This window comes from Dendrobium catenatum, unplaced genomic scaffold (genome assembly GCF_001605985.2).
Source record: "Dendrobium catenatum unplaced genomic scaffold, ASM160598v2 fragScaff_scaffold_1632, whole genome shotgun sequence".
Lineage (NCBI taxonomy): Eukaryota > Viridiplantae > Streptophyta > Magnoliopsida > Asparagales > Orchidaceae > Dendrobium > Dendrobium catenatum.
This window is the reverse complement of record NW_021320094.1, coordinates 131,850-146,603: the sequence shown is the minus strand read 5'-3', so window position 1 is coordinate 146,603 and position 14,754 is coordinate 131,850. Positions and strand designations below refer to the sequence as shown.

Here is a 14,754-nt window from a genome sequence, read left to right as displayed (position 1 = left end):
AGGCCCTAAGGTCTAGCTCTAGGAAAGGATCTTAAGGCCTATAGTGGATCCTAGGATCTAGAATTAATCTAGATTTTGGAAGGGCCTTAGTGACCTCATACAAAAATGAGGTCAACACCCCTATACATCAAACCACGAGAGAAAGAACCCAAACTGGAGAATAAAGCAATACGCGCCTTGGCACAACACGTCACTTGAAGGGTCAAACGACCTCTGATTGTCAAAAGGATGGCGTCATTACGATCAGGACGTTAAATTCTGCTAGGTTGAGGCCCCTTGTAGTTGAACCGGATGAGATCAGACAAAATGGACAATTGACACCTGAAATTAAAATGCGGCGCTAATCAAACAACATCGAATCAACAAACGGACAACGCCATTTCGTTCAAAACATCCCCAACATTCAGATTATTTATTATATTTAATCAATTTGGATCATCTGAGGTGGTGGTACGAATCTCTAGGTTATTTGAATGTGATACGAAAGTACGTATATCGAGGAAATTTGCCTCTACAGAGATGAAATTACTTCCGATCATGAAACAGATTACATCATTGCGTCCAAATTTTCATTGGAATTAAGAATATACATTATATTTAATTAATTTGGGTCGTTTAAAGTGGTGGCATGAATCCCGAGGTGATTTGAATACAATAATACGCATTTTAGGGAAATCAGGCCTCGACGATGCTTGGATGACGCCCGATCGCAAAATAGATTATGTCATTGTGATCAAAACATTAGCAATACCCTAAATGCATTATCAATTTGTCTAATTTTTATAATTGACAAAATTGACATGTTAAACGAGGCAAGAATACACATGAAAAACTAGGCAGCGCTCACAAACCAAGGAAATAACATGAATTGATGATTGGTTTTGGTCGATTAGCAATTTTATACCATTTCAAAGCCTGATATGGATGTTACTCTATTAAGGCAAGTGGAAAAGTGAAGTAAAAAAAAAAGACAAAAATAAATTAGATGCCAATTTGGTGCAAATCACATTTAATCAGACCACTCATCTGCTATGAATCCCATAAATCCTAAAGTTTAACTAGGTTACCTGTCATCTCGATCGCAGCTCTTCAACTGGCTTCAAAATTGAAGCGAGAAAGAGGAAAGTTTTACTGATTTTCCACCTCTCGGCGAACTCAAAATCCCAGGTTTTTATGCTTTGTCTCACATATACAATTGCAAGCCTTCAAAGACTCTTATCCATCCCATTTCAAGAATTTTTCGTTAACCTCCCTCTTCCTCCTGCCTTTCATCCGTGCTCTAAGCCTCGATCCCATTTCAACCCACCAGGTCACACACTACCAAGCTCACTGGTGGCCGTCCATCTTCGTCAAAAGACAAGCCAGACATTTTCAGACCCCTACAGCCCTCTTGTTCGTCTCTATTTCACGCCAAAGCCAACCCAAGGAGGAGCTCTGATCTTCACTTCCATTTCCGTCCAGTAGGTTCCAACTCAAGATCCTCTGTGCTGTTCGTCTCCTCCACACAACTATTTTCTTCCTCAACTCCGGTGAGCAAACCAAGCTTCTGACCCAGGACCTGAAGTCGCACGTCACTATTTCTCCTTCTAAAGTGAGGCTAAATTGCACCTCACTCATAACCTTCGCACGTCTGGACTAGGAGAGTTGTGAGCACACTCCAGACTTATCCGTTTAAATCAATAATGAGCTTTAACTCTATATCCTTGTCTTCATTACTCATTCATTCACATGCATGCATGTACTATATCTCAGTTATAGCAGCTTCTTCCATTCTCCCATAGCAATCACTTGGAGTTTGTAATCAAAGTACCAGAAGCCGCTACTCATCTCTACAACCTTTTGTTTAATGTCATATCTATTATTGTTTATGTTGTTAAAAAAGGATATGACAAAAGGAATCAGTATCTGTTGAAATTAATATAAATAGCACTTATATTACAGTCATTATCACACTCTTTTGCATTTAACCATTCAACCATTCATTCGTGGTTAATTGCTGCTTTTGGCTTCTGTAATTAAACAGTGCTCATCAAAATTGTTAGCTTACCCATCATCATTGTGCATATGTATGTGAAAGAAAAGAATAAAATAATAACAACTCAGGAAGCTTTAATTGATTGGTAACATAGAAGGAAATTCCTGCATTGCCTGTATCACATTTATCTCTCATGCAATTCATAGCAGCCCCACCAATTACTGCATACATTCACGCCTTTTATAACCAATCTCAAGGCCCATAGTTCAGCACAACTCAGTCCACATCAAGCCAACAATTTGATTTATACCCAAACAAAAATATTTAGTAAAAAAAAAAGAAGAAAGGTCAATTGACACTTGAATGTGCAGTTCCCAAGCATATTGAAATATGTTGTAAAGAAGTATCTGGATGGTTTATTTTGGTTTGGTTTTCAGTCGAAGTTGAATTGTAGTTGCGAATGATATAAAAAGAAAAGAGATATTTTCAAAAAAAGAAAAAAAATTTGTATCTCGTCGCAATCATCCCCACCGCCGACATGCAAAGGTATAATCTCTAAACTCAAATTTCCATTCTCTGCATTGGCGGCGAACTAGCAAACCCCATATGTGCTCACGTAGCATTATGGGCAGGGAAGCTGGTGCGACGCCTATGACGAGGCAGAAAATCGCCTAAATCCTTCTTCAATGCTAGCGACGAGCCGGCAAACCCCCTACGCGCCCACGTAACATTGTAGGGAGGGAAACCGGTGCGGCGTTTGCGACGAGAAGGATAAAAAAATTAATATAATAATAATAATAAGTATCTCCGAACGCTTACGTAGTGCAGAGGCGGGGGGATAAATTGTGTTCTTTAATATAAAAACCCAAAAAATCCTTAAACACTCATGTAGCGGGCGAGGATAAAAAATATATTTACAACTGTGGTGTCATTTTTGACACCTACCTAAAGAGCTCACGTAGCGTTGAGGGGAAGGTTGCCTCTTGATTTTTTCTCCTAAATGGGGGAGACGCCAGGAGGCTGCCAAAATTTTCACTGAAATATCTGACTTGGACAAAATTTGGACAAATTGAACAAGTACTCTAATTTGAATTTGCAAGGACTACATGTAACATATGACTTGAGTTTGTTACTTGAACTCAAGCAAGGATATGAATTGGGACTAAATTTGGTTGGAACATCAAATGAACCAAATAAAAAAAAATTAAAACTTGAAGATTGGACTCAAATGAACATTGAATAATTAACTTTAAATTTAACTTTGACTAAAGCCTAATATTTAAATTAAAAAAATCTTGAATCATAAGAAAGATGCTTATAATGATCAAAGCTTCAAAATGAACTTGAAAGCATTTATTAATACGAAGCAAATGGAGAATACAATTAAATGTTCATGATTGATCTTACAAATCTTAACAAACAATGGGAAAGAAGATTGCAAAAGTTGATGATTTATTACAAAGCCATGGTGTGAACTTTTCGATGAAGCTAATTGACTCATAATAAGGGATTTGATTCATCATTGAGCAAAGTTCATGAAATTACAAGATATGTGACAGACTATATACAAATAATTATGCAAAAGTCCTCAATCAGTATTATAGCTTATTCATGAAAGATTTGTTAACTAAGTTGCAAATCTGTAATAGGCAATATTACCAATGTTGCCACTCACATTATAGATCAAATGGCGACAAACTTGGATTTGAAATAAGCAAGAAATTCAGCTTCAATTGGATATTTTAGAAAGGAAGATGCAACCAAATAGCAAATGATTTTCCTCATGAGTTCATAAGGGATTTATGATGATTGGAAAATAAGGTCTCAAGAGACATATAATTAAGGAATGATAAGGCAAAATTACCTCGAACCATTCAAGAAAATCAATTTATGTGCAACAAAAGGAGGTGGCAATATATTTACAATTAGTGGCATAATGTCTCCTACAAATGCACCAATCCACTAAATATGCTAGACTTTCGTAAGCATGTGAGAATCCGCATGTAATGGAAATTGCAAAGTGTATACTGTTGAGGGCAATCAAATATGGATAAAACGAGTTCACCATGCATGTTACAAGTTATTTCCAAGAAGTATGAAAGGCTTGTAATGTTTGTCATAACACACACATAAACAAGAGATTTACAAGGTGAGTGAACATGAAGAAACATGATAATGTCTCTATCATCAACAACAATCCAATGTGCAGAAAGTGCATCAACCTCCTATGGATTACTGAGATGCACATATAGTGAGTTCAACGAATCACTAGCAAGCACATGAGGGAAATGCAGTGAAAAAAACTCACCTATGAAGCAATCATACAAGCGAATACACGATTCTCTTTCAAGCATAAGAGTTTAATAGGCGACACATGATGAATTCAAATATACACACAACTAGCAATGACAAACATGTTGCAAGGATGATCGGTTTTCTATGAGCATAGATATATTTATGACTTATGAGACATCATTTCAAGGCAAGAGTGTTATATCAACAATATATATAAATCATCTACAGACTGTTATAACAGGAGGTGCTGAATGAATGTCAAGATGTTAATTATAATGATCCCTTATATGCTTAATAATATACTTGTGAGTGGTGATTGGTATAAGGTAGAGAATGCTCTTACAATCAACAACCACCTAGAGAAGATAACTATGTAAATCTCTAGCGAGAAAAAGGTGATCGATTAATGATAAATACAAATGCCTACGTGCCACTACAAAAGATCCATAGTGTACTAAACATAACTTCTACAAGAAAATACAAATATTATGTGACAAATAAGAGCTTCTATGAGCTACCGTAGAAGACCCATTATGTACCCATTGTAGAATTCATAAGCAAATTACCAAAAGTGCTTCAACATGTGCAAGCTCATAAAATCCAAAGTAGGAGATTCGTTAGTGCACTATAATCTACCTGCGTAAATCACGCAAGTAGTGCACGGTAGTCTACTTGTACAAGGCAGTAAACAACTCAATCCATAAGCTGCTATAATGCCACCTGATCTGTAAAACTCATATAAGAAGATAGAAGGCGTCTACAATCTATAACGCCCCACCACTGAATCCACAATACTCTTATAAGTGAACAGAAGGCGTGTTCAAATTCTCAAATGAAATATTATATGCATTCGAATGGCAGTTACTTGCATAATTACAAGTATTTCAAAGTATCCCCGCATGTGCAACATAGTTTGTATATGTATATGTACACCAAAGGGGTAAATACAATCACAACCCATAAGGGCCCTGACGAGCGTGTTATTGGTACACATGTGATGTCTAGGGATGTTGCGCGGGTTATTAAATTTGAACTCAATCCTCTTAAACATGTAAAATGGAGTAGACAGTGTATAATTATAAAATGCCCCCAAACATCCGCATAGGCCCCGGCGAACATGTTATTGGTACACACGTGACGTTTAAGGATGCTACGCTAGTCGATAAGTGAATTCAAGTTTGAACCCGATCCTTTTATACGGGTCAAAAGGAGTCGACATCGTTCGAACCATCAAACAAATATATGGTTGTGTCGACTGTTATATTTGTCTTAATACATTCATATTAGGCCTTCAAGGCCTATAAAAATGAAAATTTACAAATAAAGGCACAAAGCATATGAAACCTAATCCCTTATCAACAAGTTGATAGGTTAGACAAGGTTCAAGCTTTAAATAGAAGTGACCCCAAACGCCCTGATGACGGCTGTATTGAATATAAATCTCAACCGAAGGGGTCCATTCCAAACATTTTTAAATGCTATCCCAAATTCCACAAAAACTCCACAAGTTCTGAAATCCAAAAATCATCAAAATTCCAAAATCCAAATATTTAAATTTGAAATAATCCATCAGATAACTTAAAGAAAAATCCATTCACCCTCTACAACAGTTTACTGAGGTGGACAAATTTGAAACTACTTCAGCTCATATAGAGCTAATGCCTATTCAAAAATATCACTAGGATCCATTCTCAAACAATATCCTTCTAGTAAGGATGTGGCATGTGTCCTCAAACCAGTGATTTTTCTGCCAAATGGCATCGCAGGATAAACGGTTATGACCTAGGGCCCTCTAAACTGAGTGGTTTTGCTACCAAATGACACCACAAAATACCAATTATGACGAGATCCAATAAGCTCCTTAGTGGCATCAAATCCTTTAGATATTAATTAATAGGGTATGATCGATAGGGCACAAATCCATCTATTAGCTAAGGTGGATTCAAGTTTATCCCCTTAGATAAACATTCACCCCAAGTCTACAAGGCCCCCTTGGACAAAGCAACTCATGGTTGCTGATAAGGATCCTTCTGGCAGGTTTGGTCGACTACCTCCTCTGACTAAGTAGACTAGGGACCACGATGGCCTGAAATGATGGAACCATGGGATCTGGATCGAGTCCATCATCCATTCCCCCACCATCCACTTAAGCATAAGATGGTGAAATTTCTAATTTTAAATATCAAACTTTTCAAACTCTAATATCCAAACCCAATTCCAAAATTCTAAACTCATGTTGCTACTATATGCTAGATAATATATATTTATACATATCTGATTGATGACTAGCCTTAATTGAAAGTTATCTCTCATTATCGGGAGGGGTAATTAACTATAGGGGCTTGCGCCTATAGGAAACAAGAATTTAGATCGTAAAGTCCTCGCAAAAGTAGGGTGAATTCTCTATGTAATGTCTTATCTACGAACCCATCAGCCTTCCCAAAATTTACCTCAGAACTTAAGTCTATTAAAACACCCTCGCCGAAGAAAAGCAAAAAAAGCGAGTCGAGGCTGGGGCCGGATTTTTGGAGCACACAAACATTCAATCAACCAACATCCTAGAAGCATTAAAAAATAATATTGTAGACCACATACCCTTAATTAGGTTCAAGAATAAGCCACCTAGTGATGACACATGGCTTACTAGTGTTGATTTGGAGAATATTGTTCCTAGTGGTGTGGAAGATTACCTAGACTGTAACTCTTTAGAGAAGAGTTCTTTCATGTCTAGGGGAAGTAAAGTAGCACAAGAAGCCCCTATAATGAGACATGGACTAATCATAATGAGCAAAAGCAAGATGATTCCCACTACATATGATTAACCATTTTTAAGTCCATTTTATTCATGTTCATGGGTTTATGAGACATATGTGTTTGTAATATTATGTTTAGAAACTATAAAAACATCAAAATTTTGAATTCCAAAGTTTGAATTTTAAGTTTTTTAAAATTTAAAATTTAGTATTTATAATTTAATTTTAAAATTTACTTGGTAAATGTAATATAAAACCCTTAGAAAATTTTTTATTTATTAAATAAATAAATAATTTAATAAATTTTCATATGAATCTACAATGAGCATTGATTTCAAAAGGTAGTTAAGGGTGATTACAAATTAGTAAATGCTTTCTCCTTCTTCTACAACTCTTTCTCTTTGTTATGAGTTTAAAAAGAGTATAAGACTATTGTTAATACTTATTTGATGAAATATTAAAGGATTGATATTATTTCAAAAGAAATTTAAAGTTTTTTTTTTATCTCAGGTGAAATAGGCTTGGTGGCTGAATTCCAAACTATGCTTACATGATTGCAATCACAATCATTATTACTTTGATCAGTAGTTTAATTCTTACATACACTTATTCCACTTAAAATTTAGTATATCCTTTTCCAATTATCCATCCACTAAACTTCTTGATAAATTCACCACATTTTAATTGCCTAAAAATAATCCAAAATCTTGCTAGAACTAATCAGCCAAAGGTGGTTTTTATGGTACCTTGTCTTGTTAAACAAACTTCTACAAGCACTTAAGCCTATTAAAATCCACCATAAACTCTAGAAATAATTTCTAAACATTCTTCTAGCATGTTATACTATGTTATACCTCCAGTTCATACCATTAAATCATAAAACCAAAGTTAGTGTTTCCAAGTTTAGCCCATTAATCTTACTTGTCCCTATTGTCACCACCCACCTACATCCCAATTTCAATCAATCAATCCCCACATCACACTTGATATATACATTGATTTAGATCCTTTATACAATAAATTCAAGTAATTGGAAGTTATCTAATCAAGGGATTCATAGTTTTATGCCCTTTTGTGTTATAGCTAGTAAAATTTTTCCACATTTTATGGCTATTATCTTTGAATTTTTTTGTTGAATCAAATTCTCTTAATATGTTCTAGTAATAAGGTCCTCTTTTTAGTGAAAATAGTAACCAAGAATAATATCTCTATCTACCTTACTGGGGGGATCTTATCTTCTAACCCTTTCCCATCTTTTATATTGAAGAGGGTGTGCGTGATAACATTCGATGACATCAACTTTCCTACTATGATTTTTATTTGCAAAATTATATTTGAAGAAGTATTTACTAAGTTCCCTCCCTAAAGAAGAACATATGGGAATATAATAAAACCTTAAAAGTGGTTTCTCAAGTTCACGTTATCTTTATCATTGGGAAGAGGCCAACATCTGATGGCAGACCTTTCTACAATTCTATTATTATAACTAGGCTCTCTAGTGGCCTTTAGTCTTTTGTAGACTATTTTACCTTTTTTTTTTCTTTCCTCTATTCTGCTACTCGATCATTGTTTCACTAAAGAAGCATGTGTAAAATTTAATTAGGAACAAAGGCATTGTCACTACAAAAATACAAAACAATTAATAAACTTCCTTTAACCTAATTTTAATTCCTTAAAATAATTTATTAGTACATTAATTATCTATATAAACATTATCTTCTTTGGAAATAAAAAACATCACAAATAGAGGAAAGGGTTGTTAAACAATATGTTAAAACACCAAAAAACATAGGGATTTGATCTATTAAATAAATCTTCTTGTTATTTTAAAATTTTGATGAAACCATTTTAGGTGTCAACTAAACATGAAATAATTGAAATTTCAATACGGTGGCAATGTGACTTAACCTCCGTTTGGAAAAAAGTCAAGAATTTGAAGTTATCATTTTTTTTATATGATTTTACACCACATCTAATTTGACGTAAACCAATAAAATTAATACCAATAAAAAATGTAGATTTTAAAAATAAATTAATAGATTTTAATGTTATTTAAAATTGGGCTTTGTAAGAAGTTAACTATAACGTCATATTGAAAAAAAAAAAAAAAAAAACTATAACGTCATATTGAGGAGACCGACTATGTGAACTAAAAAATTTCTTTCATTTCTTCATTATGTTCTAAAGTTGTGTCATTCTTCTACTTCATTACAATTCACTCTTATTTTTTTTTTAAGAAGTGCATCAAATTGCATTAAGAACAAAACAAGACCTAATTACAGGTAATAAACGGATCACATTCCTCCTTGATTAAATTTAACAACAAGGAAGGAATGTTCTCAAAAGAAAAACTATCAAAAAAGAAACTACTCTCCAATGCCATAGTAGCACAACAATTAGCTACTTTATTACAACTTCTATAAGCATGGAGGAAAACAACTTTATTAAAATCATTTAAGAAACACAAATCCTTTGTCGGCCATCTATCAACTTGCCACTTATTCTTCTTTAGAGAATATTGAATGAACTTGATAACATTCATATTATCACTCTCAATGATCAGCCCTTTACAGTCTAACATCCAGCTTCTCAAAAACCCCTTCACCGAGAAAACTACTTCTAGCTCTAATTGAGTAATATCCCAATGAGCTCCATTCTTCCCAAATGCACTTATAAACCTACCTTTGTGATCTCTAAAAACGCCACCAACACCAGCCAAATTGGAACTAAGCAAAGAGGCATCTACATTGATCTTAATCCAATCTTTCAGTGGAGGGCACCATGTACTTTGAGACTCCCTAAGGAGATTAGTACCCCAGCTAGTATGATATGGACCAGATTTTGAAATGGTTGAGAACAAAGCATTAGAAGCAACCATAGAGCATGGCAAAGCAGTCTTACTGTGCTTGACAGCATTCTGATTCTTCCAAGAGTGATATACAATATTGCAGTAAATCTATACAATCACAGATTTATTTTGTGCTATCTGTTTTAACCCCAGCAAACAGCAATTCAGAGAACTAAAAATAGGAATAGAAATACCCCATTCACCCATCTTCACGATGACATCAGTCATATTTTTACAGTGTCCATTACATGTTCATATGTTTCACTCACTTGGCATCCTCTAGGACAAAGATCGTTATCTGAAATTCTACGGTTCTTCAAAAAAAGATTGGTAGGAATCGCTGATTTTCCCAACCTCCACCAGAAGATCTCCACCTTTTTCTTAAGTTTTAATTTCTACAACCAGCTGAAGTAATCAGCATCCTCCAGGGTATACTTGTTGGACAACACTTGCTCATACACCAATGCTGAAACTGTCTTTCCCGAGCACATCTTCATCAATTCTAGCTTATCCTCCTCCTCAAACTCAACATGAATTTGGCTAATCAAGAACACTAGATCAGGATGGAAGGCCCTTTGCAACTTGGTACAATTCCACTCACCACTGCTAAGCAAAAACTACTGTATGTACATTCCATCCAGAAAATCAAAGTCAACATAAGTTGGCCAATGGTTGATACATCTATCAAGCAGCCATGTATCATTTAAAATATTAATCTTGTCACCCTTGCCCACTCTCCAACGAACATCCATTTTCAAATATTTGCCACCATCCACCAAAATTTGCCAAGCTGTGGAAGTAATCTTCCTTTGGGTTCCATTCATCACATCATTACCATATCTAACTATCATTGCACGATGGAACAAAGATTGCGGTTTCTGGATAAAATTCCAAGCCAACTTGGATCTTAAAGACCCAACTCTAAGGAGGGGAGAATGCAAACCCAACCCTCCCCAACTTCTTGGTTTACAAATATCACCCCAAGCAACATAGTTCATACCATTGGTCCCATCGTTTTTATGCCAAATAAAACTTCTAGTTCTCCAACTCATATAAAACCCTCTTGGGGACTATAGAATGAGTAATTAAGAAATTAGGCATAGAAAGCAAAGAACTATCAATGAGAATCAGCTTACCTCCTAATGATAGGGACTTCTTACTCCAAGCATTGAGTTTATCCATAACATTACTCAGAATTTCTTAAAAATCAGCCATTTTAAGTCTATTAAGAGACATCTTCACTCCCAAATACTTCATCGCTTTAACAACTATGAAGCCAAGAACCTTAGCTATTCTCTTCTTCATGGAGTAACTAACCACCTTGTCAAATATCATCTGAGATTTTCTTACATTTATTCTTTGTCCAATCCACTTACAAAAGTCCTCCACAATAGTCTTCAAAGCATTAGCTAAATCCACGGATGCATGAGAAAATATTAACACATCGTCTGCATAAAGGAGGTGTGTGATCATAGGTCCTCTAGGAGAAATTTGTATGCCAAGCTTCTGTCCCCTTTGCACAAGCGAGTTGCACAAGAGTTGAGAGCACAATATAAAAAGATACGGTGAGAGTGGACACCCTTGACGGAACCCACTCTGAGCATTAATCGACTTAGAATTTCTCCCATTGATGATAATAGAGAATCTAACATCTACAACACATTCCATGAGAAGGTTAGAAAAATCAGTAGGAAAACCATACCAAATCAAGATGTGCCGAAGAGATGTCCATCCCATACTATCATACGCTTGCTCCATATCAAGTTTTAAAGCCATCAACCCCTTCTTATTTTTAGAAATTCTAAACTTGTGAAAGATCTCCTTAGCCAAAAGGCAATGCTCTGCAATAGATCTTCCATGGATGAACGCCACTTGCTCCTCTGAAATCATCTTGGAGATAACCTTCTTTAATCTATTAACTAACATGGTAGCCACAATCTTATAATTAGTTTGGCAAAGGCTAATAGGCCTAAAGTTAGAAGGAATCACAAGGTTCTTAATCTTAGACATCAAGACAATCAAAGTATTCTTCCACTCTTTATGCATATTGCAGGATTTAAAGAAACAGTTAACTGTATTCCAAAGAGTCTCCCATACAATACTCCAATAGCTCTTATAAAAAGAAGAGGTGACTCCATCCAAGACTGGTGACTTGTTGTTTCCTTGCTGAAAAACTGAATTCTGCAACTCATTTACTAAAAATTTTGCATTGAGCACATCCATATCATCAGCTGCAATCTTCTGGTTTTCAAAAACTGTAGGCCAGCCCGTCACTTTACAATCCCAGTGCTTCCATTTCTTCTCAAAAAAATTAACGAAGACCTTATCAATTTGCTCATCCTCGTCATACAAATTGTTGAGCTCATCTTTAATTTAAATGATCCTATTCCCATTTCTTCTAGCCGAGGCATAATTATCAAACAATTTTGAGTTTATATCACCTTCCTCATGCCACCTAGCCTTTGCCCTTTGATTCCACCAAGTAGAAAGCCTCTTCAAAGTAACATTAAGTTCATGGACTTTGTTTCTAAGAATGAAAAGGTCATCAACCGACCAATTGACACCCAAATCTTCCTTATTTGGATCTCCTTTTTCAATTTCTCTTTTAACACATTCAAATCTTTACACTTGTTTTTATTACAAAAAATAGCGATTTTAATGTGCGGCTAAGCTTCCTTTGAAGGATCATATACTCATCTCCAAAATCATTCTTCTTCCAAGAGTGATAAACACGACTCTTTGCCGCAGGGTAGGACCTCCAAGTATCCTCAAATCTTATTGCCTTTAACTTGAACCGCACCTTTTCATCCATCTTAACAACAATAGGACAATGGTCAGACGCCATTCTCGCAAGATGTCTGGTTACAACTAAAGGAATTTTCTGAATAGCAACCGAATTCAACATACACCTGTCCAGCCTTTCCCAAATCCGAGAAGCACCCTCCATGTTGTTACACCAAGTAAACCTTGGTCCCACACTACTAACATCATGAAAATCAGAATTCATCATAAAGCCCTTCATCTCCCTAGGTCCTTTAGAGAACAAGAACCTCTTACCTCTTTTCTTCTCCTCCTTATTAATGATACAATTGAAGTCCACCCCAATAATAGAAGGAATAGCATTCTCCATACTCTTCTCTAATATACTCCAAAGGCCTCCCCTCTCCTTACATCATATGTTGCCATAAACAGTAGCAATTCTCCAAGTTCCCAAGATGGGAACCGAAAGATTGCCAATGACAGCCTGTGAAGTAGCTTCCATAACATCAAAGGTCACCAAATTTATGTTCCATAGCACAAAAATACCTCCAGATGTACCAACAACAGGTTAGTGAAAAAACTCCCAATCACTCCCTATAAGACAATCAACCTCCCTCCTATCAATACTAGACAACTTGGTCTCCATAAGCCCAATAAAGAACACATCCTGATCTCTAACAATCTCCTTCAAATACAAGGAAGCGTCCCTCTTCTTGGATCCCTTACAGTTCCAAAATAAGATGGATGACATTTAACCAGGTACAGAAGATCTCTCCCCACTACTGGGGTTCAACAACCCATCCCTCTTCTTTTTTTTATAGTCAGGCTCAACCGGCCCCAATGATCTCAATTCCTTGGTTAGTTTAATCTTGGCAACACCACTATGATAACCCAAACCAATGTGGTTAGCATCAAGTTTAGGTATATCCAAGCTCCTGTCCAAAGCTTTATCAATTTCTCCATGCTTCTCAGTACCTTCTTCTACATCTTTATCAACCAACATAGCAAAACGATTAGTTGAGTGAACATCAAACATCTCAACACCAGCTGTCTCCATATTAACTGAATTTTTTACTGGAGCTAGAACTGAATCTTCTACAACATAAGCAACCTCTGTCCTCGTCCGGACTCTCTCCAGCACCCTATCCTGATGGCTGTTATTAACTCTCTTATCAGTATTATTCCCATTGTACTTCACACCTCTTCTCTTGGCAAGATCCCTTTTAAATCTTCTATTCTTGAAATGGACATGAATCCACGGACCATATTCAGCACTGATCACAGAAGGATTATTATCAGGCGCAATCTTTATTCCTTCCACCGTAACTATATCCGTCTTCTTCCTCGTTTGGTCATGTATCCCAAGAGTTACATTTTCCGGACAAATCTTATCATCATGACCCACTTTACCACATTGATAGAAAAGAAGATCAATTTTCTCATACTCCACCCGTTGGAAGAACCTCCCAGCTGAACCTTCCACCCAAACACCATTCGGCAGCTTCTTTTCCAAATCAATCCTTACATAGACACGGGTAAATTCACATTTACTCCAGCGAAAGGTATTGCCATCTATGTACATTGGCGAACAAAAGCAAGAAGCAATTCTTGCTATACTATCTTCATCCCAACAGTACAAAGGCAAGCACGGTAATGTAATCCAAACGGGAGAAGAGATTCCCTTAAATGAATTTGGATCAAACATAGGCGTCCATCTGTCCATACCAACAATGAACCCATTCACATACCACGGGCCTTCATTAAGTATTTCATCTTCCACCTCACTAGTCTTGAACGAACACAAAATCCAGTTCATTCCAATCAACGTCAAATGAAATCCACCGTATTTGCTCCACTGCCTTCTCAACTATAAACTACAAACCGAGAATGGCACATTATTCCCCAAGACTTAAAGCACAATCGAATTCTTCAAAATTTTTGAATTCTCTGCCTCCCTTTCCGCATTTAACCTGACCACGACACCATCTTCAGAAAATTCAGCCTGGTCTCTGTTAAACATAATTTTGATAGGCTTCGGCTTCGACCAAGCATTAGCAACCTCACCAACACCCTTCTGTCCAGAACTATCAATCATCTTATTCTTCGTAACTTCAAAACTAGTC

General features: G+C 36.1%; 1 protein-coding gene across 1 annotated transcript; it reads right to left on the bottom strand.

Moving 5' to 3' along the window:
* Positions 1 to 13,382: 13,382 nt before the first annotated feature.
* On the bottom strand, positions 13,383 to 14,447 carry LOC110115032. Its single transcript, XM_020848134.1, has one exon. It carries the CDS (start codon positions 14,445 to 14,447, stop codon positions 13,383 to 13,385), a length of 1,065 nt encoding a protein of 354 aa, XP_020703793.1.
* Between the last annotated feature and the right edge of the window lie 307 nt (positions 14,448 to 14,754).

Coding starts and splice junctions, on each gene's coding strand:
- LOC110115032 (XM_020848134.1), bottom strand. CDS start 14,447: ATGAACTGGATTTTGTGTTCGTTCAAGACTAGTGAGGTGGAAGATGAA.